Source organism: Neopelma chrysocephalum, unplaced genomic scaffold (assembly GCF_003984885.1).
Source record: "Neopelma chrysocephalum unplaced genomic scaffold, ASM398488v2 Primary Assembly neopelma1_97034, whole genome shotgun sequence".
NCBI classification, from domain to species: Eukaryota; Metazoa; Chordata; class Aves; order Passeriformes; family Pipridae; genus Neopelma; species Neopelma chrysocephalum.
In genome coordinates, this window is record NW_020925676.1 from 3,160,802 (window position 1) to 3,187,610 (window position 26,809).

The following is a 26,809-nucleotide window of genomic DNA, read 5'->3' on the forward strand; positions in this document are numbered from 1 at the left end:
GGTAATTTTCCTGAGATTTAATTCAAAAAATCATGTTAAAATGTAGAGTAACAAGAGGTCATTGAATGAAGTGCTTGTCATGAACAGATATATCAGCTATTATAAAAAGATAATTCTTTTGTTAGATGATAATATAATCTTCAGAATAAGCTACCTTGGAAATAGCAGTGAATACCCACTTTTTTTTAAATGTGCTTTCTTGTCTTGAATTAATCACAAAAAAAAGGAAAGAAAAAATTGAATAAATTGAATAAAAATAAATTGAATTTTCTTCTATGAATGTCTACTGTAATATAATTTGTTCCATATTGACACAATTGTAATGAAAAAGTAAAAAATGTAGTAAGACATGCAGAAATACCCCAACAATCTACGTATTAAAAACACCAAATAGAGATTTCCATTGTCGTATCTCCAAAAAATACTGCCTTTCAAGTGATTTAGTCAGCAGCCAGAGGTTTGCAGACAAGATGCTCAGGTGACCACTGAAAAGTGGGCATCAGAGCCCCAGGAAACTGAGATTCTCTTTTATGGGAGAATGGCCACGCCACCACCTCCTCAGAGAACACACAGCATTTGTTTGGCATTTGGCTGAAGGCTCTGAGAAGGAGAAAGCAGAGCTTTCACTATGTTTTTTGTACTAGTGAGAATATATAACCTACCTCTTTTGGCAGACCTTGAGCTAAAGGTCTATGCTTTAAGCTTCAGACATTGCTGGAGCTTTTGATTCTTCAGTACTTCATCTTTTTTTAGTTGATAGTCTAGGAACTTAACAAAAAACTGCTTTTCTGATTAGAGTCTTCTTTTTCTCATAAATAATGGTCTATATCTTCAGCTGCCATGAGCTGACACAACTCCTCTGATTTGAAATCAGGACATAAATCCATAGAGATTTACTTTCATTTCCTCTAGATCTACATGGAATTGAGACCTATTTCCCCTCTGTGCTTAGCATGGTACCTTAGCAGATAATTTCTAGGCTGAAATCCTCTCTCTGGTACAAGTAGCTGCCATGTTAGGAGGTGGTCAGGGTATATTAGAAATTTGGGATGCACTGAATTCCCTGTCTCTCTGTGGATGGTGATACACACACACCTGAGTGGAATCAGATAGGTTTGCTATGCAGTGTGCCACATTATGGTTTTTAATGCCCCTGTTTGTCTCCAGAAGAGCTCTCTGACACATAGTCTGCACACTCAACTTAGCAGCACAGTCTCACTGATGTTTTCTCATGCTCTGATCTTACTTCTGCTGGGATTAGCAGATCTTTCTTTTGAAGTCTCACACTTCCTTTCAGCTGCCACCCATCTCTGTCACATCGGCATGTCCACTGCACATTATGAACAAGGGGAAATAGTTGCCAGCTTGAACAAATCCTCACTTAGGTGACTCAAGTTCATCGTTTACCTCCGTGACAGCAAAGCTTCTTTTCCCACATGGAACAACCTTGTACCACTTGTCGTGCAGAACATCCATGAAACCGTGGGATTTGTACTGGCTGATCAGTTCAGAGATGTTTGAGGTGAGCGGAGAGTTTGGGGGAAGGCCAATGCCATATCCTAGAAGGAAAAACAGTACAGTAATCTCTCTCTTTCTTGTATGCTTTTTGGTAAGCGATGTTGATTTCAGTATGGAAGATCAAGCTGACATTCTGTTTCAGCCAGCCAGTTCAAACCTGGATACTGGTTTACTGTGGACTGAGAATGCTGAGACAAGGCCTTTTTCTGTGCAAAAATAAAGTCACTCATTATAAGCAGGATATACAAATTCAAAATTATTAAGGCCACAAAAGTAATATGCAAATCTGGAGGTTCAAAAATTTAAAATGGACGTACAGCTGGAAAAATAAATCTATCTTGTCTCTAGGAACACAGACTTTTGCACGCTTTTGCAATGGGTTCTTTTTTTTTTATCCTATTTTAGAAATGCTAAAGGGCCTCAATGTCACATAAACCACTCTGTGATGCTTTTACATTGTCAGAGCAGTGGATGTGACTGTGGTGTCAGATGTGACATTTTCTTCCTACACATTTTCTGATGAGGAGCCATATGCATGTAAATGTATATGGGAGCAGTCTGCATTGTTATCACACAGCAATTTAAAGCCTGGGGACTATGCTTTCAGTTCATGCCCTTCTGCTCTGGCAGTGACAGGGACCTTCAGATACTAGTAAATACAGTTTTTAGCCGTTGTGTTGTCTTTCACCATGTTGAAGTGCTGGTAAAGGACTCAGTGTAAGTGAAAATGGATTCAGTAACTCTGAATATGGTATTTCTATTTGCAGAATCTGGGGTTCGACTTTAGAAATTATAAACAAATACAATTCATGCCTAGAAGACATGCAGTTGCATACAGAGATGTCCTGCCAACTGCCTGGAGAGATTCCTTTCTAGTCCACTGTGGATTTTTGTTTTTCAGTTCAGAATTCAGAATTTCAGACTGTCTCATTAAAAAAACCCTCAACAACACAGCAAGAAAGAAAACACCCCTGCAAGTACACAAGTGCTGAATTTGCCATGACTGCAGCTTGCTTTTCAATGAGAGACACACTGATATGTTTATCTACAATGCAATAATCTCCCTTGCTGCTGAGTTTTTTGAATTGTGCCTGAATATATTTGCTAACATTGAAGGATTTCCTTTAGAGAAGGCATAGCTAGAATGAATATCACATTTTCTGCATACTTCTTTTGTTATTGGATGATGTGAAGTCCAGTCATGCAAAATCATACTGTTTGGGGTTTAGTTGTGTTTGGTTTTTTTTTTTTTCTATATTGAAATCTGATTTACTTGATTCAAAGTTGTGGAAGCTTTTGGTTTCCTTCAGTAGAACTGACCTTTCTGAAAGGGAAGATTTATCAGGTTGCAGGTGCATGGTGAAACATGCAGCTGCTCACATACAAATCCTTCTATGGGCAGGAACCCCTTCTACTAGACCAGGCTGTTCAAAGCTCCATCCAACCTGGCCTTGAAACAAATGGTATAAGAGATCTGAAAGCTCAACAACCATAAAAAAGGGCTGAAGCTTTAATTCTGTTTATTCACTGAGGGTTTTACCGTAATCTCTCACAGTTTCCCCCACATACTTTCATTGAGAATACCACATCACTAAACAGCAAATGTGACACGTGAGAAACAGAGCAGTATGTTATAAAATTATTACCTTCAATGGCAAAGGGTTTTCCCACAGTTAGAAGCTTGCAGTCAGCATCTATTGATACTTCATAATCTAGGAGTGCTTTATCCATGATGAAGGCATCAAGTTTCTCTGGATCATGCCTGTATTCAATGTTAAAGTCAGAATCATCTCACAGTCTAAGACTCAGTGATGCTCACTGAACAGTTATCTATGCAATTCTCTGCAAGATCCCTGTATGAAAACAGAGACCAGGGCAGTCTTTTGCACATCTGGACTTAAAATGAAAACTGATTTATATTTTGAAGAAGGGAATTGTGCATGAAATGCAAACTGTGTGCATTTAAAGCAGTTCAGATGGTTTAGGACTTACTTTGCTCCCAAAAAATTCTACTGCGAAAGATTGAAAACATTGCAACCTGTTGGACTTCAATTCAGTTGAAAGGTAGCACAAAGCTTTTTTGGAAAAGATCAGAAATTGCTAAAATACTACTTCTGTCTTGATTTGTGTTGTTAAAGCTACAGATATTACACCAAAAATGCAAAAGGATAACTCACTCCAAGGTATTCCTTCCCCTTTCTCCTTGAATATGAGGTAAATTATTTCCTTCACCTGATTCAGCTTTTCTCTATGTTCAGTCTCCATGAACATGGAGGATTGAATTTTATTAACATAATCACTTCTGAACAGCGTGCTTGCATAAAATTATGATACAAAAGAACAGTTGCAGTGCCTATTCTCATCTGATCCAAGGACTGTACCCTTGATTCCTGTCCCTTTAAAAATCTGGGTATTCTCCTGATGTGATTACTTCACTGATTTCAATGGATTGATTCCAGTGTAACTCAAAGAACTGCCATGTATCTTAATTATCATTAGGATAGGTCTGGGAAACAAATTCTGACGGAAAATTCTCAGGCCATCTATTACGCAGCTTCTATGAATAAGACAAATCAATTATTTCAGGCTTATTATCAGCTGTTCGTTTCCTGGATAAGTTGTGTGACCCCAGACTGTCAAGCACAAATGTCTGGTGATTCCCTAAACCAAGAAGACTTGGTGTTTATTAGTTTTTAGCAGCCTAATGCTTCATCTTAATGACAAATTAAGATTCCTCTCTGAGAACCTTCTCTCCTCCCACCATGCTGAGGAACCTCATTGGCAGCTTTTGCTTGGGCTGTGATGTTTTGTGGGATAAGTGACATGGCAAGCAGGAAACCCATCACCATTTCACTGCCATGCCACCTCATTGGTCAAGGCACCAGATGTGCCGCTGCATGCAGAGGCTCACTTCAGGTAAGCCACTCCATCTGTGGTGGCAGGGACGTTGTAGCGCCGCATGTATTCGTGCATCTCTGGGAAGCTCTGCCTCACATAATCCTCTGCGCTGCTCTCCCGTACGGTCCCGAACCGAAACCCTTGGGATGGATGGTGGAGCTGAGGAGAGGAAGTCAGAAGAGATTAGCAGAGATACTTGCCTTCGTCACATCTGGTGTCTTGGTCTTATACCTGTGAACAGTTTGTCAGAAATTTTCAGCATTCACAGGCCTGCCTCTGGTCCTCTTTCCAAATCCCAGAAAAACTTGAAAAAGACTTACCAGGTGACTAAATTCTCAGGATCTTCTTCAAATATTAAAAACATCTCCCATGACATGCCCTGAACACCCAAACCAACACTGGGATAGCTGGTGACGTTTCAGGAAGTGTTACGAGAAGCCTCTGGGTTGGCTACAATCCACTCTCTGGGGCTCTGCGTAGGCAGCAAAAGACACACAGTCTGAACTTATTTCAGTAAAATGTCTTTTACTGACTCCTTAAGGAGGAAATTTTGCCTTCTACAGAAGGGTAGCACCCTCAGCTCATTTCTAGAAGCCTATACACTTTATCACAGTTTTTGCTGCCATTCTTCACAGACAAACTAAGGACTGAATGTTGTGTACACCAAAAAGTTGCCCCTGCCAGTGAGGAGGAGGAAGAATTCTCCTCTACACAGCCTAGCCTGGAGCAGGCTATAAACATACCGACAGTTTTTGCAGTTTTGTGTCCTGTCCTTTTCACAACTGGCTCCACCCTTTGTATTTAAGGCCCGAATAGTCTAGCTCAGGTTTCACAGACCTGTCTTTCTGAAGTGCCCTGTTTGTCTTTGGAGTGTTCAGGGCCTCCTGGGGAAATTCTCAAGCTGCAGTGGAGGTGTCAGGCAGTTCCCTCCACTATACCAATCACTTCCTTGAGCTGGCGACGTGTTGCCAAGACACACTAATTGGAAAGCCTTCAGCAACATACCAGCCCCTAGAAGGTCAAACTTTCAGAGCACAGGAAGCCAAATAAGGCTAAGGAAAGGCTGAAATAGTCGTGCTCTGTTTGCTTCTGAGGAAACTTGTGGTCTTCACAGCAGCTTGCAAAGATGATCTCACCATGGCCATGCTCTGCTTTGCAAAGATCAAGCAAAGAGGTCTTTTCTGGCAGTCCATCTCGTTTCTACACTATCATCTTTGTAGAACAGAGTGTAGGGGAACACACAAAGCCATAAAAAGACCATCCCCATTCTTCTCTTCAATGACCCCATGGATAAATGAGTGTTCCTAGCTTTTTTAAAGATAACACAGGTAGGATGTAAACTCACAGTCAACTAGTTTAGTCTGAAAAGGAACAGAGAAAGGTCTTTTGGATGGTATTTTGATGTCCTGGAAGCTATGGACATACTGTATTTATGGTATTACCTGGAAAGTGTGCACATTGTACTCAGCTGATCTGGTCCTTGTGCTGCAGCCTGGGAATAAGATCTGCCCCTAAATGCAAGTCTGTGGGCATTTGAGAAGTTCCAGACTAGATGACTATGGACAAGCGAGGCAGGATGTGCCTCCATCCAGAGCTGGCCATAGGGATGCTGTGCCAGAAGGATTGTGGGTGCAGAGGTACATGTTCTTGCTTGGGAGTGTGGGAGCAGTATTCAAGTGCAGGAGACATAAATAACAGAAGTTGGGCTGTGACAATACATCATGGATACTTCCAGCACAATGCTGTCAACACAAACCTTCAGACAGTGAAGATGATCTGCTCAAAGAATGAGTTTGGAGTGGGCTAATGCACTCTATGTCCCAAGAAGCTCATCACCATAGTCAGTACTAATTTTTTTAGGTTTTATTTCTTGGCAGTTCCAGTGAAGAGAGTGAAAACCTCATCAAGACTCAACACTGAACCATCGTTCAAGTCAAGTTAGGTGTTTGTTGTGATGTTTGTGGCCCACATAGTGATGCCAATTGCAATGCAACATCTGAGCTACAGATAAAGTCTGACTTCATTGGAAAGCATCTCTCACTCAGACTGTCACCAGCATCTACATCTAGCTAAATATTTAAAACTCTATGGGGAAGGCTGGTACAAAGACAGTGAACTGCACCTCCATGCAGTTTTCTATCCCAAATCCTGTGCTGGGAACTGCCCACACTTTGCTTTGTGTTGTGCACATTGCCAAATTTCACCATAAACAAGGACAAAACTGGAATGTGGATTAGATCAAGAGTCCATCTGGTTTAATATCTTGTCTCTAGCAACACCATATGTCTGGTGGGAAGTCTTGGAAAGTCTGTGTAAGAGAGTTATGTAGCAATCTACCTGAAAGGAGGTTGTAGCCAGGTGGGGGTTGAGTTTCTTCTCCCAGGCAACTGTCAGCAAGACAAGAGGGCATGGTCTCAAGTTGTGCCAAGGGAGGTTTAGGTTAGATATTAGAAAGAATTCCTTTACAGAAAGGGTGATCAGACATTGGAATGGGCTGCCCAGGGAAGTAGTGGATTCTCCATCCCTGGAGATTTTTAAAAAGAGACTGGATGTGGCACTTAGTGCCATGGTCTAGTAACCGCGGTGGTAGTGGATCAAAAGTTGGACTTCATGATCTCGGACGTCCCTTCCAACCCAGCTGATTCTATGATTCTATGATTCTATGATCTCTTGCATCCAATGTCCAACATGCTTCTTGTAATCTCCACTTTTTCTAAAGCATCATTATGTGTCTGCAACTTTATATTTGATGAACCTTGAGTCCTTTCACAAGGGATAAATGTTAATTGTGTTTTAATCCTGTAAGTCTTTCAGGACTGTTTTCTACTTATTGCTGCTTATACACATGAGGAAAAGGTTTGCTTGCAGCTAAGTGATAACAGTGGATTGACAATGCAAAATGCTGCCAAAAGCACTTCACTGCTGATCTGCTAAGAATGCTAAGGGTTACTTGCTTCAAGAGAAGATAAAATCTTCAGGATGGAAATAAGATTAATCGGTTGTCACTCTTGCTTCCTTACTTTCTGTAGTCCTCTCCAGAGAAGATTATGTGAAATGCTGGAAACCACAAATATCTGTGTTTCGACAGCTTAGGTAAATGTCAGTCTTCCTGTGAGTCTTGCCTTATTAATTAGATCTTTTTTTTTAATCTTTTCTGTTTCTCATGCTCTGTTTCTGTGGTGTTTCTTGTATTTTAAAAGTCTTGTATGAAAGAGTCTTTCTGTTTTCTATAAACCAATAATGGAATCCTAATGCCTAGGGCATTAGGAACTCATGAACTCCGAAAAATCAGCAGTTGAAGAATCAAGAATGGATTCTATACATTTTTTTTTAACTGGTTGTTCAAGGGAGACAATTACTGTATTTTTTTATCAGTAATATCAAATCTAAAGGCTATCTTATTGAGGAAAAAATAGCTGTTGAAATTATAGGCATTTCTACTATGTGGAGACTATAATTCTGTGTATATACTGTTTTTTCATTCAAAGCTCAGTCAGTCTCAAAGCTAAATAAACATCACAAAGCAGGTAAAGGGCACTAGAAACATCACAAAGCAGGTAAAGGGCACTAGAAACTGTTGACACTTTTTTTATCCATAGAGTACCTGGAGATTTGCTGGTGACTAAAGTTCAATTAAAAATAAATGAATGTAATAGCTGCACATCCATTTCCTGACATGAGTTTTCTTGGCACTCAGCTGAGATAGCTTTACAAAGTCCCTCCAAAATCACACATCTGTGGCTGCAAGAAGTGGCAAGAACAAGGTTTGTTTCAACCTGAGGAGAGGCTTTGAGGCAATAGTAAAGTCCTGGCTTGACAATTCATTGAACAAGACGTGAAGAAACTTATAAGTACAGATATTGCAAAAAAGCAATAGCCTAAATAAAGGTATTTAAGTTTTTTTAACTGCCAGATCATTGAATCACAGAATCATTTTGGTTGAAAAAAGACCCTTAAGATCATCGAGCCCAAGCGCTAACCCAGCACTGCTGAATCCATCACTGAACTGTGTCACAGGGTCACAACTACGTATCTCTTAAATCCCTTCAGGGATGGTGACTCTACCTTTTCCAATGCCTGGCAACCCTTATGGTGAGGAGATTTTTCCTAGATCTCCTTTTTGAAGATCCATTAGTGTTTAGCAAGTAACCAGCCCTTTGAATGTTATCCAGCAAGGCCACCACAGCACCACAGGCAACTGCAAACTATGCTGGCTGAGCTACCAAGAGGACTGAGCAAAGGAATGCCAATGGTCTGGGCAGTGTAACAGCAAATACATAAATGTATCAATGAAGTAGTTAGAAAACAATGTTAAAAGCTATTAGCTGTTAATAGATTTTGATATTTTATCTATTAAAAGTTAAAAGGAGTTAAAGGGCTATTTAGTGTTGCTGGTTAGTGGCCCTCCTAAAGAAGATGAGAGCTCCAGCAGCTAACACTATCAATTTTGCATCTCAAATACTGGAGATCATGGCTCTCATATGAGAGAACTGAGTTTTATACTTGAAGCACTGGTGTATACCATGAATGGCCATACTACTTAGGTACACCCCAAATTTTTAAAACCATCTAAAGCCATTCATGTGATATACATGATGACCTCCATTTAGATCTGGGTTAAATGGTTGTGACAGCTCTCACAGCAGTGGTAATGTGAATCCTGCCAAGCACTGAGGAAATGAAATGGTTGTTGGGTCACTTGAGCACTGAGACAGGGAGGCTTAAACACATGTAATGTTTAAGGAAACTCAAGAGCTTTACAGTACATCCAGCTTCTCTGACAGTGCCAGGAAAAGCTCTGGGACTTCTCAAAGTCTTCTGTACCTTGTATACAATGGGGTGACCAGACTAACGATGTTTGTGCTGCTTACTGCTGAAAGCAAACACTGCAGCTACCAGTTCCCTTGGCTTGGCCCCTTACTTCTAGATTTTCTTGGTTTCTGTCTCCTGTTGTTAGAACATCTGCTGAGTGGGAAGTAGAGAACTTGTTTTATTTGGAAAGATGTTGAGAAGAACTGGGCATCTGCATACATTTATGGCTTGGGGTGCCAATTATGCATGAAAATACCAATCCGATAAACATCAGTGTGATAAAACCACAGGAGCAGAAAGAGGAAAATACAATCCTGAATGACAGGGATTTTCCATTACTTGACATGTTCCATTTTATGTAATACAGTGACACTTCATTGAGCACCACCAGCTAGGCTGAGGACACCTAGACTCCAACTTGAAAGGAAACAGGCCTAGAAATATCCCATGCGTTGGGATTTAAAACAGAAAATGTATGAGATGCTGCCAGTAGTTAACCTTGACACATTCAAAGCTGTTGGGCTGTGGGGTTTTGAGGGCTTTCTAGCAGGTTCTGGCTTCTGTATGACTTTTCAGTTCTGCAAAGCTAGAAGATTTGCCTCAAAGACCTTTCCCCATCTTGATGCCCTTGTCGTTATTTTTACTAACATTCTGAGGTTTGCATCACACTTAGTTGTCATGGATTTTTGCAGTGTGTAAGAACTCCAGGTGTTCAGAATATAAATACAGAAAAAGCTTAGTCTCAGCTCCAGACAAGTAGGCAATACAATATTGCCTTCTGATCTCATGGAATTTGAGTTTGCTGGGAGTTGTGAGGAGACAAGGAAGATCTAAACAGAACAACTGTTGGGAAGGGAAATTATGTCTATTTTCTATAAGCGATGATGTAACTGAAATCTAGGAAATGCTTTCCCAGCACTTGATTTATGGGGAGCACTGAATCAGAACTATTCTGTGCGTTTCAGTATATGACTGTAGAAAAAATGCTTTGGGAACACGATTTCTAATCATTATCTCAAATCATTAGAAGTATTTCATCACTCATTCAGTAAGCCTCTCCCAAATTCAATTCCATGAACTATTTTTTGAGGGAAATGAGGAAAAGGCAATCCAGTATGCAGCTGGGTGAAGTGCCTGTGACTGTACCCTGCAATGACAGATGCAGAGTTAATGTGAATTCAGCTTTTACCACCACCTACAATATTGCTCTTCAATTTTATCTGGGATAGAAAGAAGGAACATGGCTAAAAACACTTTCCTAACTTTTACAGCAAATTCTGAGGAAAAATTGTTGTGCAAAAGGTTTCAGTAACCCACCACCACGACAGTGCTGGTTACCTGGTGTGACACCAAGTGCAGTGATCACTGGACACCTGGTATATCAGCACAATTGCTGTTCGCGCCAGCACAATCTCTGCCAGGGAATGGCTGCAGAGTCTTGAAAATCTGCTCAGTTTCAATTGCTAATCACTGGAGAAGGGTAGCATTAAGTGAAGAACTGCATGCTTTTAGAGACACTGCTGTTTTACACTGAAACTTCTGTTTTTGGCTTCATTTTACTTTGCCTTATGTAACCTATACGTTGAGGTGGTCTTCCAGCTGCTAGTAGACTTCTCATGGTCCACTGATAAAATAAATGCAATTGGTAGTGCTAAGTAAAGTTTCAGGGGAAAATGAATAAAACAAATGAAAAAAAACCCCACACAAAACAACAGAACTATGTAAAACTCTGTTCATGAGCTTTCCCTACTTATCTGCAAGAGTTATTGAAAACTAACTAGTGAATATTTATGGGGTGCAGAGGGAGATGAAAGAAAAAAAATTATTCACAGTGAAGAACATGAATTTCAGATTTTAGCAGATGAAAATCACAGCTCAACTTCTGGAAGTTGAGGTTTTTCATCAAAAAACATCCCACGTGTTCAAGCTTCGGAAATGGAGATGTTCCCAGGGCCTCCAGGAGAGGGTGTTTGCAGAATACATTTGAAAGAACACTTCTGCTTCTCTGCTGCAAAAAGTGTCAGTGGAGCTGATTCTTGGCTTGCCATGATAATGTGAGATTATCTTAAAATTCTATCATTTTGAATCCAACTTAGCCGGGTTCATTAGCTGATATAAATCCTGACAGCTGCACTGAAGTTAATGAGCAGTTTTAATCTGGAAAACACTGCACAGTCCAGTGCTGACAGTTTATTCTCCTCATTGCAAGAGGAGGTTACATGAGAAGAAACTGTGACTTAAGTCTCTGTTTAAAAGTATAAAGCCTTTGTATTGATGGTCCCTGTGTGAGTGCTAATAATTAATTGCAAGATCTGTTCTGCTTCTCTGTGTGTTGCAAAAGCTCAGGAATGAGACTGGGCACTCAGGTCTGTGGGTAATTTCTGAGGGTTGCCCTGATGATTGAGTTGCTGGGCAGTTAAAGAAGCTCCATAAAACAGCACTCTGGTGAATATGAAGTTGCATGTGTGTTTATCTCTGTTTCTTAATAGTATTTTAAGAGTTTTCTGGACAGAGGAAGTTGTGATTTTTTCCAGGAGAGCTGAGAACTATAAGATAGTAAGAGTAAATTATTGTAGGAAAAAATGGGTAGACTGAGGGAAAAAAATGGATGTAATTCCCAAAAGGCAATAGATCACTGTTTCCAAATCTACTTCACCAGCACAAAGCAGCTGTAAAAATGCTCCAGACAGAATCACAAGTTCTTCCGCTTGCTACACGTAAAAGAGGGCTAATGCTGCTCTCAGGCAAGTGAAATCCTTTTCAAATTAGAAGCAAGAGAAAGAGAGCTGCTTGGCTGAAAACATTTTCAAGCTACCAAAGAGATATGGGATATTTCTGGATAAAGAATCCCTCTTGTCCCTCTGTCCTAAGTCTTGGGTCTGTGGACGAAAAGGTACCACAGATCTCTATAAGCCACTGAGGGCCGGAGAGGGAAACCTAATGTGGCAGCAGCTTGAACTGTAGGTAGTCTCCTCACCCTAAACCCAATAATCTTTAAAATCCATTTTCTCACAAATGTCTTCTGCTCCAGCTGTTGCTGGTTTAAGGTCAGTTCTCCTACTCCCTGGACATATGGCAGTTGTCCCCTGTATACCAGGGCTGAAAACAATTCTCTGCCTAAACAGGTGATGCAAGACTAGTGCCTTGTGGATGGGTTTGTGTTGTAAATTAGTTACTAGGATGAAGAAGTTTCCCACTGTAGATGATGGAACTGTCCATCTGCGCAGTCCTGATTTCTTAAATATGTTATTTGTTATTGGCTTTTGGTTCAAGAGCATCAAATGAAGGTAAATCAGAAGGAGTCCTTTGTTCCTGACAGATCCAACATTGGAACAAAAGGGTTTTTTCCTTCTTGGAATCAGTTTGGAACAGTGAGAAATGTGTTAAGCATGAAGCGTAAAAGAAAAATCATAGGCACATTTGGATGCCCTGACCTCTTGCACAGTGAAATACAGACATCAGTATTTGACTTTACCTGGTTCTGTTAAATCTTAATGCACTCAATGAAAACCGTTATTTTTTTTTCTAGAGGGCTTGGACCCTTGTCAGCCCTGAAATGCAAGGGATTAGGGTGGGAGCTGACTGAGGACTTCTGTCTCTAGGAAGGTGAGCCAGAATAGTATTCTGGTCTCTGTAGATCACAATGTTTGTGACTTTTGTAAACAATAATAAATATCCTCAATGCTGCTAAGTCAGCTATATGATGATCTTCCACTTGCCAGGTGGTAAGATCAGCCTTATGCATCTTTACCATTCTCTGCTCCTCTTTGCCAGTTACTTCAGTAACTTCTTCTCGTATTTCTCCACTTTCATTATTTCTAGCATGGGTATGAGCACCACTTATGAAGCAGTAACTATTTCTGGTGGTGGGATCACTTCTCTTCTTTAAAAAAATTATATGACATATAGGTATATGCAGGTTGAGAGTAAGAAACTGACATCAATACAGACAGAAAAATGCTAAACCACAATAACTCCTTCTGTGCTGAGGAACAACTTTTACAACCTGCATCACATGGAGTGAAGACAGCAGGACTTCTTCTCTTCCACACCTACCCCCAAACTCTTTGGGTCAAACAGAATTGTGAGCTGCGAAGTGGCCAAGGCACTCTGTGACAGTACAAAGCATCGTGTGCAAGTGAAGACTTGGAGCAGCAGGGGTTAATATGCGAAGATACCAAGAAGATAATTGTTGGCAAGAAGACATAAAATGGGAATGGAAATTTGTTTTGTAGAACACTGCAGTGCATTGTCTGATGAACTGGTATCTGAATGATACAAATCTGAACTGGACAGATTCTGAGAATCCAAAGCTGTAACTTTAATGAGGTGATGGGGAAGATAAACAAGTCCGGTGTTCCCAATAAATTGCATGGGGAAGCCAATGAAGCCATCATTTCACCTCCATAAATTGCAGAGGTCTTTCACTCCTGTATGAGATGGCTCTGCAATTCTTTGTTCTGACTGGAGTTTGATACTTGATTTCACCTTTGTCTGAGACTTTTTCACTTTGGTCTCTATGACACTTAAGTCCTCGAGTTCAAATCCTTCACTGACTCATCAATACTCAGAAAAGTACCATGTCTCAATTAGCAGGCTGTGATGCTGTGAATCATGACCTTCCTGTGCCCAGGGACTTCCTGCACAGAAATACATGTTCTATAGATTCTTCTTTTAACTGTAAAAAGAAAAGAATCCTTCAGTCCTCTGCAAATAATAAACAGCATGGCAGCAATAAGATTTCTGTGAACTTCACTGAGTTTGTAGATTGTTTTTTTTGCTATACAATTTAATGCATTTACTGCATATTTAAATAAATGATATTTCATTATCTACTTAATACATAGTAGTGCAAGCGGAGCCCATTATAATGATTCATCTTAGGTTTTTGCAGTGAGACTATGGCAGTAATTTCCTTTAGTGTAGTTCTTACAAAAATTCCTTTTCTGAGGAAGAAAATTTATCAATAAAGACACAACGGTTATGGCCTCACTCTAAAGCTTGATGAATTTGAGGGAAAATATCACTAAAGGCAGGAATATTTGAATCATGCCTCTAATGATGAAAAAGGCATATATAGTGAATGGATCTTCCTCTTTCTGTGGTTTGATGTTGCTAAAGCTCATCTGCAGCTACTTGTCAGTTGTATTTATGGACAGTTCTCATATAGGTAACACAAAGTATTCAACTGTTACAATAATTGGCCACAAGGGCTCTAAATTAACTGAGATTTTCATAAATAAGAAATAAGAGCTTGTACCCTCATGTTTCGTGTTTTGTATCTAGAATCAAAAATCTGTGTGATCATACATAATCCCTGAGTAACAAAATCTCAGAAGTACCTTGCCTGGATTATTCAAAGTGCTTGATTTTGCAACAAAAAGATGGACAGCTCATAAGAGCAAGTGTTCAGACACTGGACTGGGAGAAGAGCAGTGATTTCTGATGACTAATCCCAAAGCACACCAGGGCTGTTGAAAGAACTTGCTGGATGGGATTTGTCAGAGTGACTGTAGGTGTCTGCATTGTATTCCTTGGGACACATGTTTTTTGTGTGACATCAGTGCTGGTCATGCTGGCACACTGTCGTGCATGTCAGAGAGAAGTAGGCAACTCCAGGGAATGGTTTAGGTGATCTTCTTGCTCTGAAGTAAGTGCCTTAACAGCAGCTCCAAGTGCCCATCTGTCCCAACTAACTGTAAAAGCACAGTAGACTGAGTAAATCATACATAATGTCTTCACTGCAGGCATGTAAAGTTAGGAGAGATATTGCAGTGAAATTGGTGATGATGGGATCCACATGAGTAGCCCTTCTTTTGTCAAATCAGTCTCAATAGGTTTGATATTTTATCTCAAAATACAATGTGGAAAAGAACTTTGCCATTGTAAAGGAGTGTTTTGAAGGTAAAGTGATCTAGAGAAGTAAAAATATAACTGCAGTAAATTAACAGGTAGGCTACTCAATACTCACTATACTCTGTATAGTGCAGATGGGAAAGAAAAGCTGATACTGTCACAAAAGTCACAGTGGTTGGATAGCATCTGAAAAAGTCATTAAATTGTTGGAAGAACAACAGTTTTAACAGAAAGAAAGGCCAGGCACTGGACCACTTATGGAAAATCTGTCCAGCTCCTCAGCTTCTGCTGCTTTCATGTTGGCATGTTTGAAACGTTTATTCTGTTCTCTGGGCTTCCACGACTGTTTTGCCTCAGATAATATGAACTCCTCAACATGCTCAGGACTTCTCAGTGCATTTCCAGGATGCGCTCTTGCATGAAAGACCTGAAAGCAAAGTCCCCGTTTCAAGCCCTCTTGCCACTAAAAAAACCCACTCCCTGGGGAGATCCTGCAGTATCACTTTTCATGAGTTGTTTGGCAAAGTAGTTTTACTCCTACAAACTTACCTGGTCTAGTGGAAGGTGTCTCTGCCTATGGTAGGGGGGATGAACAAGATGATCCCTAAGGTCCCCTTCCAACCCAAACCATTCTGTGATTCTATCATCAGACCAGCCCTAAGGCTGGTCACGCCTGTAGGCTGAATATCTGACCTTGTAAAGAATCAACTCATACAACAGTGTACCTGGTCTGCCAGGCACTCTGACAAAGGTGAATATTGTAATTTTTTTGTGCATTTAAAGATGTGACATTAGAAGAAAAATTGAAATAAGCCTTTGCGATTCAGATGCCAGAAGGGATAAAAGCAAATGAAATGATCCAAACACAATGTTTTTTCTCTATCTCCTCAATCTGCAGAAGAGCTTTTAAACTTCTTTGCCACGTACTGCAGGGAGCTTATTAAGAGAGAATCAGGACATGGATGCAACTTCCATCTGGGTAGCCAGCATGTTTATCCTGTAACTATCCTCTTGCCCCCAAAGCAGGCTGAACATGTTCCAGTGAACACAAAAGTTGTGTCTGCCAGTTTCCACTGGCAAGAGATGATGTCTAAAACATCTACAGTTAGAAAATGGGGATGAGGTGGTGGTGGGGAAGGGGGCAAAAAATTGCCCAACATTGCCCACTCTCTTAAAAGAATTAGATTTTAACATGGCAGGACATTGCTTCAATATCTCTGCAATTTATTGGCTCTTACTGTAGAAGGTTACCTGAAATGTGACCCAATAAAGGGGGCAGCCAGGTTTGACGGATTCTGCAGGCTTTAGTGACATACTCTTGTTAAGATCCTTACATAGAAAATACATACCAAGTTCCCCAAATTCAAGACATATTCCAGGAACTTAATTCTCTTTCCTCTCACTGCTTGCCTTCTGCTCTGGTTTGTCTGGCCTCACTGGCTGCTCCTTCTTTCAGGAGCTTGATGATTGTTCTGTATTCTCTTCTGCATCATTAGTGCATTTAAAGGTCCAACTGAGCTCTAATTCTGTCCTTCCTGACTATTTCCTACCTCAGATGAGATTTGCCATTTATGGCTGACACCTGAAGAAATTACATGTCTTATATCACCTCAAGAAGGTTGCTCCTCTACTTTGGGCTTTGTTTTTCAAATAAATTTCAAAAGTACAGTACAAAGGGCACATGCCTACTGAGAGCAGCAGCAGAAGGTTTAGAAATATATGTCTGGAAGTATATTTAAATTAAAAAGATTATTTCTGCCTCCTGCTGCCTTCTTTTTGAAATGAGTCTCCTAAAAAGAGGTAAGCAGATTTGGGAAGAAAACCTCAAACATAAAATCTTTTAATCATATATGAAATGCTTTAAGTAACTAACTAAAATGTGATGCCTGTACCTCTGTGACTGTTGTGCCCCAAACATTTCCCAAACCTAAGCTTTAACTCTTAGAACTCTGAATAGGCACAGGTCAGGCTTTGTGCAAGCAAAGGTTACACCAGTGCATTTTCTACTGTAACTGCTCTTTTGGACTAAGACTGTGGAGGCAAATGCATGAATTAAATACATGAAACTATTTTGCAGCTCATATAATGGCAGGCAATCTTCTTCTTCCCTAAAATATTTTGTCTTATTCCAACAATGGGAACTGGTAACGGCTCCGAAGCTTAGATCTGGCCCATGAAGCAGAGGCGAGCTTGTCTAGGAAAGGCCAGTAATCCCACTGATTTATTGGAATCACTGATGTTACTAACCATGAGTTGTTGGTGTTCTTATTCTGGACCAAGACTGGTGTTTGCAGCCCCTGACATATTTCAACACTCTGTGCTCAATTTTGTAACTCAACAGCCAAGTTTTGCAGCACAGCGTTAGAATAATTTGATTTTCATACAGTCGCAGAAATTTCCCAATATCTGTTTTAGAAACTCCACATGTGGTTACAATAATAATGCTGCAAAACTGGATGCAATCTGATGTAGTTTGATTTGATGGATGAAGAGGTGCTCATGCAAACAGTAGAGGACTAACCTCATTTTCAAGCCAACATTATGGTTCACGCAACAGTGCAACAGAGATATGCCTGAAGACGGGGAAATTCAGCTGAAAGCTCTCATTTGCTTCTTCAGAATGCTTTGAATAAAACATGTACATTGATTCCTGGACTTTTGTGCCTTATATTGATAAAGATATTCATGTAATATTCATGGTATTTTGTTCTGGGAGGGGAAGGGCAGATTAATAGAAGCAATTTGCTTTAAGCCATAAATCAATTTGAGACTGCCTCAGGCCAACCACAAAAACTATTGTTCTTGGTTTAAAGTATTTTTGGTAGAAACAATCTAGTTAACATTGAAGGAAGTGAGTCAGACAAAGTCAAAACTGTATGATCATTAGTCTGAACGCAAAGTTTTACTAAAGTAACAGATGGAGCTTGGCCTTTGCTGCCTGGAGGGACATATGTAACATTTATTTACACAGTTTACAAAATCAAAATATATGTCTAATTCTTGAGTTATGAAAATTGCTTTTTACAATGGCACAACATTGTATTGATTCAGTCACCATGGTGAATGTTTTCTGTACCAGTAGTCAGGTCATGAGTATAAAACTGTGGATAATACAATCCCACTTTCACTGCAGAAGGTGCCAGACAAAGAAGGGAAATTTGTTGTTGCCACCCTGTCTGTTAGAGTGACTGTCAGGTGAAGAGTATGCTCTGGTGTCACCTGCAGCCATTTATTCTCTCTGCAAACCATTCTGCCACATGTTTTCATGATCACTACCTAGTGCCAAATTAAATAAGAATAGTCTTATAAATAAGACTATTATACCAATTGAAGACCCCTTGGAAAGGGGGAGAGAGCAGGTGGAGGCAGTACTAGGAAGTCTGAGCTCTTTGCAGAGGGGTTGTCTACAACATTATTCATCTCCTCCCATGACTGCTCTCCAGCAGAAACAACACTGCAAATCAAATTCCTGACTACTTGTAAAGTGAATTCCACTGTTTTGATGCATAAGGCAGGATTTTTCAAAATATTTCAGTTCTGCTACATGTCATTTAGAATTCATGGGGAGTTTTGCCAGTAATGCCTTTGCCAGCGGCATCATGACCAGTGAAATACTTGCAAAATCCTACCTAGAGAACATCAGTGGTTTTGTCTTTGAGCTGTGCAGCTGTTTTGTTTGATTAGCTGTCATGATGAACTGAATTATCCAACTGATCAAAACAACTACTGTCAAAGGGTCTTGAATCTGAACTCAAACCCCTAATCTGCATGTTAAAGCCACTTTTCTTCTCTGTAGTGGGCAACACCAAAATATTTCATCTTCCCCCTCACCTTCAATCTTTGAAATCGTTCCGCCCACACTTTTGTAGGTGTTTAAAAGCCCTCTCTTGCTGAACTTTCCTACTGAAATGCCATTAGATGGTAACTAATTGTAGTACAACCACTATTTTCTACACAAATTGCTTTCTGATTTTATTAGAAACCATAAATTATGGAACAATGAATTTTGAGTGGAAAGAAGAAAAGGTTGAGTTAGTAGCAACAGACATGCTTTACCTTTGGGTCATGAATTCCAGAAAGCTCTTCATAGATCTTCTCTCCTACCATGACAGCAGCCAGGTTGGCTGTGTATGTGGACAAACAAAAAAGGCAGAAAATAGCCCAGAGATTCATTAAAAACCTTCCAGTCCAGCACTTCGGGGGTTTGATGGCAGCTGTTCTTCCAAACAGGATCGAGTAGCAGACATTCAGGGCAGAGGAGAAGGAGAAGACTTTGTTCCTATTCCTTCCCCTAGGGGTCATTCCAAAAGGGCTTTTCCATTCGTATAAGGTAAGGAATACAGCTGTGATGTGAAGAGCAACAAATATACCCAGCCACATAGTCCAGTGCAATGGCCACATAAAGGCTCCAATAGGAGCTGCTGTGTCCTTGGTCCTCACCAGGATGCCCAAACTGGTTGAAAAGAAAGGGCTGGTGAAGTCAATCACTTGGCTGCGGGCAGTGTTGATACTAAATGATGTCACTGCCAGGTGAGCTGTGCCAGCCAGAAGGTCTCCCACCAGCCCCGTCCAGTGGCCATTCTTCCAAGCTCCATATTTTCCATCCCCAACAATGTACAAGTCAAAATCGAAATTCATGTCCTCAGCCAGCTTCTCCAGCAGGTCAATGCAGTAGCCATAGCAGCACTTCTTCAGCTCAATGGGAATGGTGTCATTCCCCCCTTGGAGGGTTTCAAACAGGTTATCCAGCACACCTGAGTCATTGGTCAAGGGGTCCAGGCACAGCTGCCCTGCTGGGCAAAGACCTTCATCATCAACATCCCTTGTGAAGACAAACGGGTGCTCAATCAGAGTCACCACTCTGAGGTGTAGCCGGGTGGGGTGCTGCATGTGACTTTTATGTCTCTGTGCCTGTTCTGGCCATATCCCATAGTCCATGATTATCTTTCCCTCTTGCCAGCTCCCCAGACGCGTCCACATTGGGTTCCCGACAGGGTCGTGCTGCAGATTCCAGATGAAGAAGTTGTTTTCTGAGCTGACAATGGAGGAGCCCTTCACCTTAATGTGGCCACTGAGACCATCGAAAGTTGTGTTGGCTAAAAACCTGTTGGAGGGAGAAGGTATAGTAATCAGAAGCAGACAGCTGAACTATGAATTCATGTTCCAGAGAATAGTTGGATATGTTGCTGAACACCTGGATCATTACTAGTCTTCCTATCGCACAATGAATCAGTCACATAATTTACAACTAAACTACATGGGGATGCTCCCCTACACATCTAATGTAAATGAAAACTTCTCAGCACAGATATCTTTTTTATTTACTGAAAAAAATGAGAATGAGGACAACAATTTTTTCAGTTACCATTGTCTCATAAATTGATGAAGCATAGGTTAGTTCTAAGCTGAACTCACCAGATCTGTTGTCAGTTTCCTAGATAAAAATATATACAAAAATGGAAGAGTGGAAATTATGTATGAAATGTCCTTCCAAAAAAAATGCTATAATCTCAGTAAGATCTAGCTTGCATAAGAGGGGCTACTGAAGTGCTGTCAACAGCTTTCAAGCACTCTCAAGTGAACCAATCGGGATTCAAAAATGCAAATCTGGCATTGGTAAATCACTGTTAGCCACTTCAGAATAAAGTAAGGGAAGAAAATGAAAGATGGTTGGTCTAGGACAGTCAGTTTTAATTATTATGAAAGAAAAACCAAGAAAAAGTAGTTTTGTAAAAAAGTACGAAAGTAATGTTATTAATAGTGCCATGCTGTCACGTTAACAGATTTCATGAAGTGTGTCAGTTTTTCACTGCATTGAGAATGCTGAGCTGCTACTATTCCAGATATTCACAAAAAAGTTTAGTATTTGTATTGGAAGCCAATGTTTGCTAGTAGTTGTCTTCCCTGTATGATAAGTTCAGCTTCTTGTAAGTCATTATCAAAGAGGCTAAAATGACATGGATAAAGGAGCAGGGAACCCATCAGTAATTAGGTGTTAGAAGTGGAAAATCCTTTTTAGTGCAAGCACCATGACCAGCTGAACTGCGTGCTCTTAATAGGAAAGCTGCTACGCATTTTGCAGAGGCTGTGTAAGTCTTAGTATGGTGATTCCATTAAAAACAACTGAGTTAGATTGCTGTTTATATGGTGTAAGGTAAGACGTGCATTTTTTTTTCAGTAAAAGGCATGCAGAAGACAGACTATTTAACTGTTGTAGCAGAATATAACACCTCACATTAGTCCTGAGAATTGGGTGAACGTAAATGTTAAAAGAAGTATAAAGGCTATACCTGTCATTACAGCCTCAATAAGCAAGGCATAAACTTTTAATTAGTGTTAATTGTTTATCAATAATTACAGAGGATAAAAAATAACCTTAAATTTATTTGAAAAGGATAAATCGATTGCAAGTGCGTGTGCACACATCCTTCTGCCCAGGCTCTACCCTTTGTTTTAATGACTTTTCATGATTTTTGATGGGGTTTCAGCAGTTAAAACTCTCAAGGTCATATAAATGTTTACCCTCCGCAAAAGGAAATTTATGAAAGTAAGTATTTTAGTTTTGAATGTGATTGTGTGTGTGACAGTCTTCTCTGAGACAGCTTCACTGTTCTTCTTATGCAGTCTCTTTAGAGTAGGGGGAGTTTGGAGAAAGATGATAGAGACACATCTCAAAAGTAATTGATCTGTACATGTGTTAATCTGGGCCTGGAAATTATACCTAAAATTGCATATATATAAATATAAATATTTATAAATTATAAATGTCGTTCTCATATTTTAAATCTTTCACGCTTTAGTTTAGTGTCAACTAAATGATACTATAACTTCATTCATCAGTGGTGTCTGCCCCTGTTTGCCCAGTCGTTTCCTCTTATCTTTCCTTTCTGTCTGATAGTGTACTTTCATGTTTGCGTATGTAAGCACTATCAAGACAAAGTTCATAGTAGAAGGCAGTCTTAAGCACTAAAGAAAGGTTTATGTGCCCATAAACATGTTTGGGTTTTAACTCTCTTATTTTTATCTCTTCCAGTCTCTATAAAAATTGTGCAACTTCTTTACAAGCCTTGCTGGGGGTATATGCTGAAGCCATCACTCTGACAATAACAGTGAAACCATTCTGTGTGTGTAGATGAGTCTGTATGAAACTTTTTTTTTTAAGAATTGTGTGTAAAGACTGCTGGCAGTTCACAAAATGCCAAAACTGAGGGAGGCAATTCCTCAGGTGGAATATGCTTGCAAATTCTGATGAAATTTGGCCCCATGTTGCTAATACCACACACCCTGGATATTAGCAGTGTGCAGACCAGGTGCTTTGGGAGTAATTGAAGCTACGGAATAATGCATTGGATTCATTTTCTGAAGGTAGAATGAGAACAGTGGAATTCATGCACTGTGTTCTCCGACTTCCATGGTAGAAGTAAGCGTGCCTGGGAGGGCAAAACAAGCCCTCTGTACCTGTCCTGGGGTTGTATTAGGAGCAGGTATCTGAGAGATTTAGTAGCATTTAGATGTGTGACTTCACTACCTTATTGAGTTAGTGGCTTACTTTTGCAGCTGAGTTGCATGTTCTATATTTTTCGTAGTGTCAGGACATGGATCAAAATAAGTGATCATAACCATGTGGGAGAAATACTTTAACAATACTTTGTTTTAAATGCAAGCAGCTGTGGCTGCTGAGCATTAGCATGCACTGTGTGGAGCACCAGTGAAATCCATGCCAGGGAAGTCATGTAAAAACTCTCTTCCTCAATAACTTTAGGAAACAGATAAGAGGATCTGACTACGCCACTTAAGCTAGAAATCTCTAATGTGAATCTCTGGGAGTTACAAGTGCTGGGTATTGCACAGACACTTTGGGAATATCTGAGAAGTCCTGTTTCAGTAGGGCTACTGACAAGTTTGTATGGAAATACAGCCTGTACAAACTTCAGAAGGTGAAGGGCCAGGTCCTCGAGTCTGACTGCTGAATGAGTTTCCTTGATGCTGTGTCAATATATGTAAGCTGACAGTCTGTGATAACTGCATCAAAGCTTAACTAGAGTCAATTCAGTTTGAACAATGAGATCGAAGTGTTTCATTTGCTCATTTTAGCTTTATTTGTTTCTCATGTGCTTTGTTGTAAGAGCTGCTCCTTAGATCTTTGGCAGTACTACTACTCTTCAGCAGCAGTATCTTTGTTCTACATGTAAGAATGATTTATTAAAATTATTGTATTTTTTTTCAAGCTTGGTGGCTTGGTTGTTCCACATCTTTCTTGGGAAGCTTACTTGAGGCAAGAACTAGGATTGGAAAATGAAAACAGAAGGTTCTGGGGAGACCTTGTAGTACCCTTCCACTACCTAGAAGGGCTCAAGAGAGCTGAAAGTGGACTTTTTAGAAGGCCAAGAAGTGATAGGACAAGGGGGAATGGCTTCAAACTGACAGAGGGCAAGGTTAGATGGTAATTAGGAAGAAATTCTTGGCTCTGAGGGTGGTGAGGCACCGGCACAGGTTGCCCAGAGAAGTTGTGATGCCCCACCCCGGCAGTGTTCAATGCCAGGTTATATGGGGTTTTGAACAGGCTGATCACTATAGTAGGTGTTCCTGTCCATGGCAGGGTGGTAGAATGAGGTGATGTTTAAGGTCCCTTCCAACCCAAACTGTTCCAGGATTTTATGGATCTGTGAAATAGCAGGTTGATGAAATTACCCACAAAGCAGAGTTAAAGCTGTAAGACTAATGAAAGCTATAAGACAAGATAAGGTTTTGAAATTTTAATGCCTTGTTCCATCAACAAGGATGCTCCCATGAGCAGGCAAGAATGGATCAGGGGATCAATCTCATTGTAAGAGGAATGATAAATGGTGACTTTCAACAGTATAATCTTTGGAGGGTTGTACATCTACATCCATATCCACACAGATACAAGCACACCTTGCCATGTACTGGATCATTTTCTGCTCCTGGGTGCATTTAAATGTCTGCACAGCCAAAGTATGAAATCAGTGTTGGCAGCGAGAGCTCGGGCTGTGCCAGAGTGTGGGGCTGCTGTTCATCCACGCTCTGCAGGGAGGGAAGGTGAAGGTCTGTGCACGGTGCCTTCTCCATCCTCCTTCTCCATCCCCACCCACTGCAGCTCCAAGGCTACATATCAAGACAGGGGGGTTCATCTAGACTCAAAAACGCCCACTTTGGTGAACACTCAATTAAGCACCAGACAGAAGTTTCACCTTTGGAGACACAAACCACCTGCCTAAAAGTTCTGGTGCAATGGATAGGGCTGGTGACAGTGAAGCCATTTATCAGCGCATCACACTCGGGAATTTAATGGTACCACTCAGAGTTAATATTTGTGCTGCTGACACAAATACATCAGTTCTGGCCATCAGGTGTCTGTCTCGCTGGTATGTCATAAAAACAGCTGCGATGTTTTATCTAACCTGTTATTTTGTCTTTAATAGAGTTCACAAGCAAATGTCTAGGGAAAAAAAAGGGTATGATTCTTTCTTTCATTTCCACAGTAGCCTTACCAATATGAAGGGACAAAAAATTTCACAGATGTGAAATTGCATATTGTCTCCCAAAATATACCAAAAGGTACAGCAGTCACTGTTCATGAAAGAGCTAATAGTTCTCTGTAGAAAGCAATGATGATGGATTATTTTTCATTTATAAAGTGTTTCAATTTTGCTTTCCTTTTTCTTTATCCCTTCCTTAACTCTCAAAAAGCTATTCAAAAAACTGCTGTCCCCTTCTTACTTTAAGAAGCCTCTTTCTGAGTTTTACTTTTCAGGCATAATCTAGTTAAAATATCCAGAATAATGAGAGAAAATTAATATCACAAGTCACCTGGAATATTGCAAGTCAGTCCAGTGTTTACTCCCAAGCCTTGTTTCACTCTTGGGAAGCAGGAAGTTTTTGACCCCTGAGTTATGGATGAGTGGTGATGAAAGAACTGTTGAGGTCTCAAATGGTTGTGTTTTGAGCAGTGCTGTTAATGCATTATTGTGCAGACATGCCTGAGAAAAAGTTCAGTTTTTCAAAAAAAAGCTGCATAAAAAAAGCCTCAAGAACTCTTACCCTAACTCCATTCAACAAAACCTATTGGTTGAAAACCACGTTTTGGGGGAAAACATGCAACACTCACTGGATGTAAATTACATGATGAATTCAAACAGTTGACCAAGACCTTTTTGTTTGTTTTCAGAAAGACTCATTCATGTTTTCCTCTCAAAAAACCAGAATATTTCAAGACATGAACCCCCAAACAGATTTGGAAATAGCTTTGATATAGTGACATGCAGCAAAGAGAGCGTTTTGTAGTATTAAGTGCTCTTGACAGAAGCAGCAGCCGCTGGGGTGATCAAGGTTCATCTTTTTTATCTCTTTTCCATGGAAGCATACCAACAAGGGCTACACAACTTTATACTGTCTGATTGCTTTCATAGTGCAAATATTCTGTCTTTTGTGTACTTTTGGGAACCTCAGAATGTCAGAGGATTTGACACTAGCCTGGAGTTTTCCCTCTTATGTGCACAAAAATAAATACAAGTTTCAGAGAATAGTCTGTAACCTAGCCTATGTTTACCACATGATCTCCACTTCCGTGGAACAGTGTCTTCTTCTACAACTGGCTTACTCTCCCTCTGTGGCTCAGTTTAAGTTTTACTACCTGACTAGAAGTAAAGAAGCAGGAGGAAATACTGAAACAAAAAAAAAAAGAAGGAAAAACTTACTTTGACAGATACTGTCCTGAAGTGATATTCCTCTCATCTGTGTCCATGCAATTCATTGTACTTGGAATAAGAGCTAGTTCAGGCTGGATCATGGTGGCTGCTGCTACAGCTCTGGCTACCAGCTCCATCGCGTCCTGCACATAGTGCTCGAAGACTGACTGTGTTGTCTTGCCGTGGGCGATGAGACCGAGGGGTAAACCTTCTGTCCTCAGCTCTTCCACGTTCTGTGAATCCCCAATAATCCAGTGAAGCTCTGGAGGCATCATGCCAAACTGTGTGGTTATTTCAAAAATCCTCCGTGTTTTCTCCATGTCGCATCCAAACATCACCATGGTGGATGTCGTGTCCTTGATGCTCTCCAGATAAAGCTGCAAGTAGTTCAGAAGGTCACTGGTTGAAGTGAGGTTTGCTGTGATGTTTATAATGGATCCCAGGTGGAACTTGGAGCTCTGTTGTGTGAGGAAGAGGAAATCTGTGACGTTCCACTCCTCCTGGCACAGCATCAGGCTAAAGTTATACCAGTTGTTCATCGCAAGGATTGAGAAAGTGACATCAGCATCAGAACTCAGTGAGTTTTCTAAACTCATCTGCAGGTGAAGGGGATTCTATGGTTAAAAATATGAAAGACAACTGATTAGAAATATACTGGACAAAAGTTAATGGGCTTGCTTAATTTTTATTCACTCCTTTAGTTCAATGTAACCACCTGTCAAACAAGAGTACTGTGTAAGAAACAGGAAAATGTGTACCCACTGAGCTTAAATGGATTGTGATTCATAGGCTTCCTCAGCTAGAGTTTAACTCAACTTCAGTAGTCACTAACGAGCCTGTTTCCAAGAATTTGTATTTCTTTCTATCTGTTTGTCTTTTTGGATTTCTCAGCATTCTCAAGCAAAGATTTCCCTGCTCTCCTAGCAGGAGTATGAGAAGGTGCTTCCTTACTGCTCAGGTTCAGCCTAGTTTGTGCCAAACCATTTACAAGTGTATGCTGAAAAGTTCTTTGGTAA

At 40.4% G+C, this 26,809-nt stretch overlaps 1 protein-coding gene across 5 annotated transcripts in view; it reads right to left on the minus strand.

Annotated features, from left to right (window-relative positions):
- Positions 1-26,809, minus strand: part of GRIN3A (glutamate ionotropic receptor NMDA type subunit 3A) — a 68,826-nt gene that overhangs the window by 14,739 nt on the left and 27,278 nt on the right. For all 5 annotated transcript variants that reach the window (XR_003532190.1, XR_003532191.1, XM_027671100.1 and 2 more), the window contains 5 exons: positions 25,803-26,407; positions 19,141-20,188; positions 4,430-4,575; positions 3,165-3,280; positions 1,408-1,559 (listed from right to left, as the gene is read on the minus strand). Coding sequence is in view for 3 of the 5 variants with exons in the window: in XM_027671098.1 (XP_027526899.1) it covers positions 1,408-1,559; positions 3,165-3,280; positions 4,430-4,575; positions 19,141-20,188; positions 25,803-26,407 (2,067 nt within the window). In the remaining 2 variants the exon portion in view is untranslated. The remainder of the gene's footprint in view (positions 1-1,407; positions 1,560-3,164; positions 3,281-4,429; positions 4,576-19,140; positions 20,189-25,802; positions 26,408-26,809) is intronic.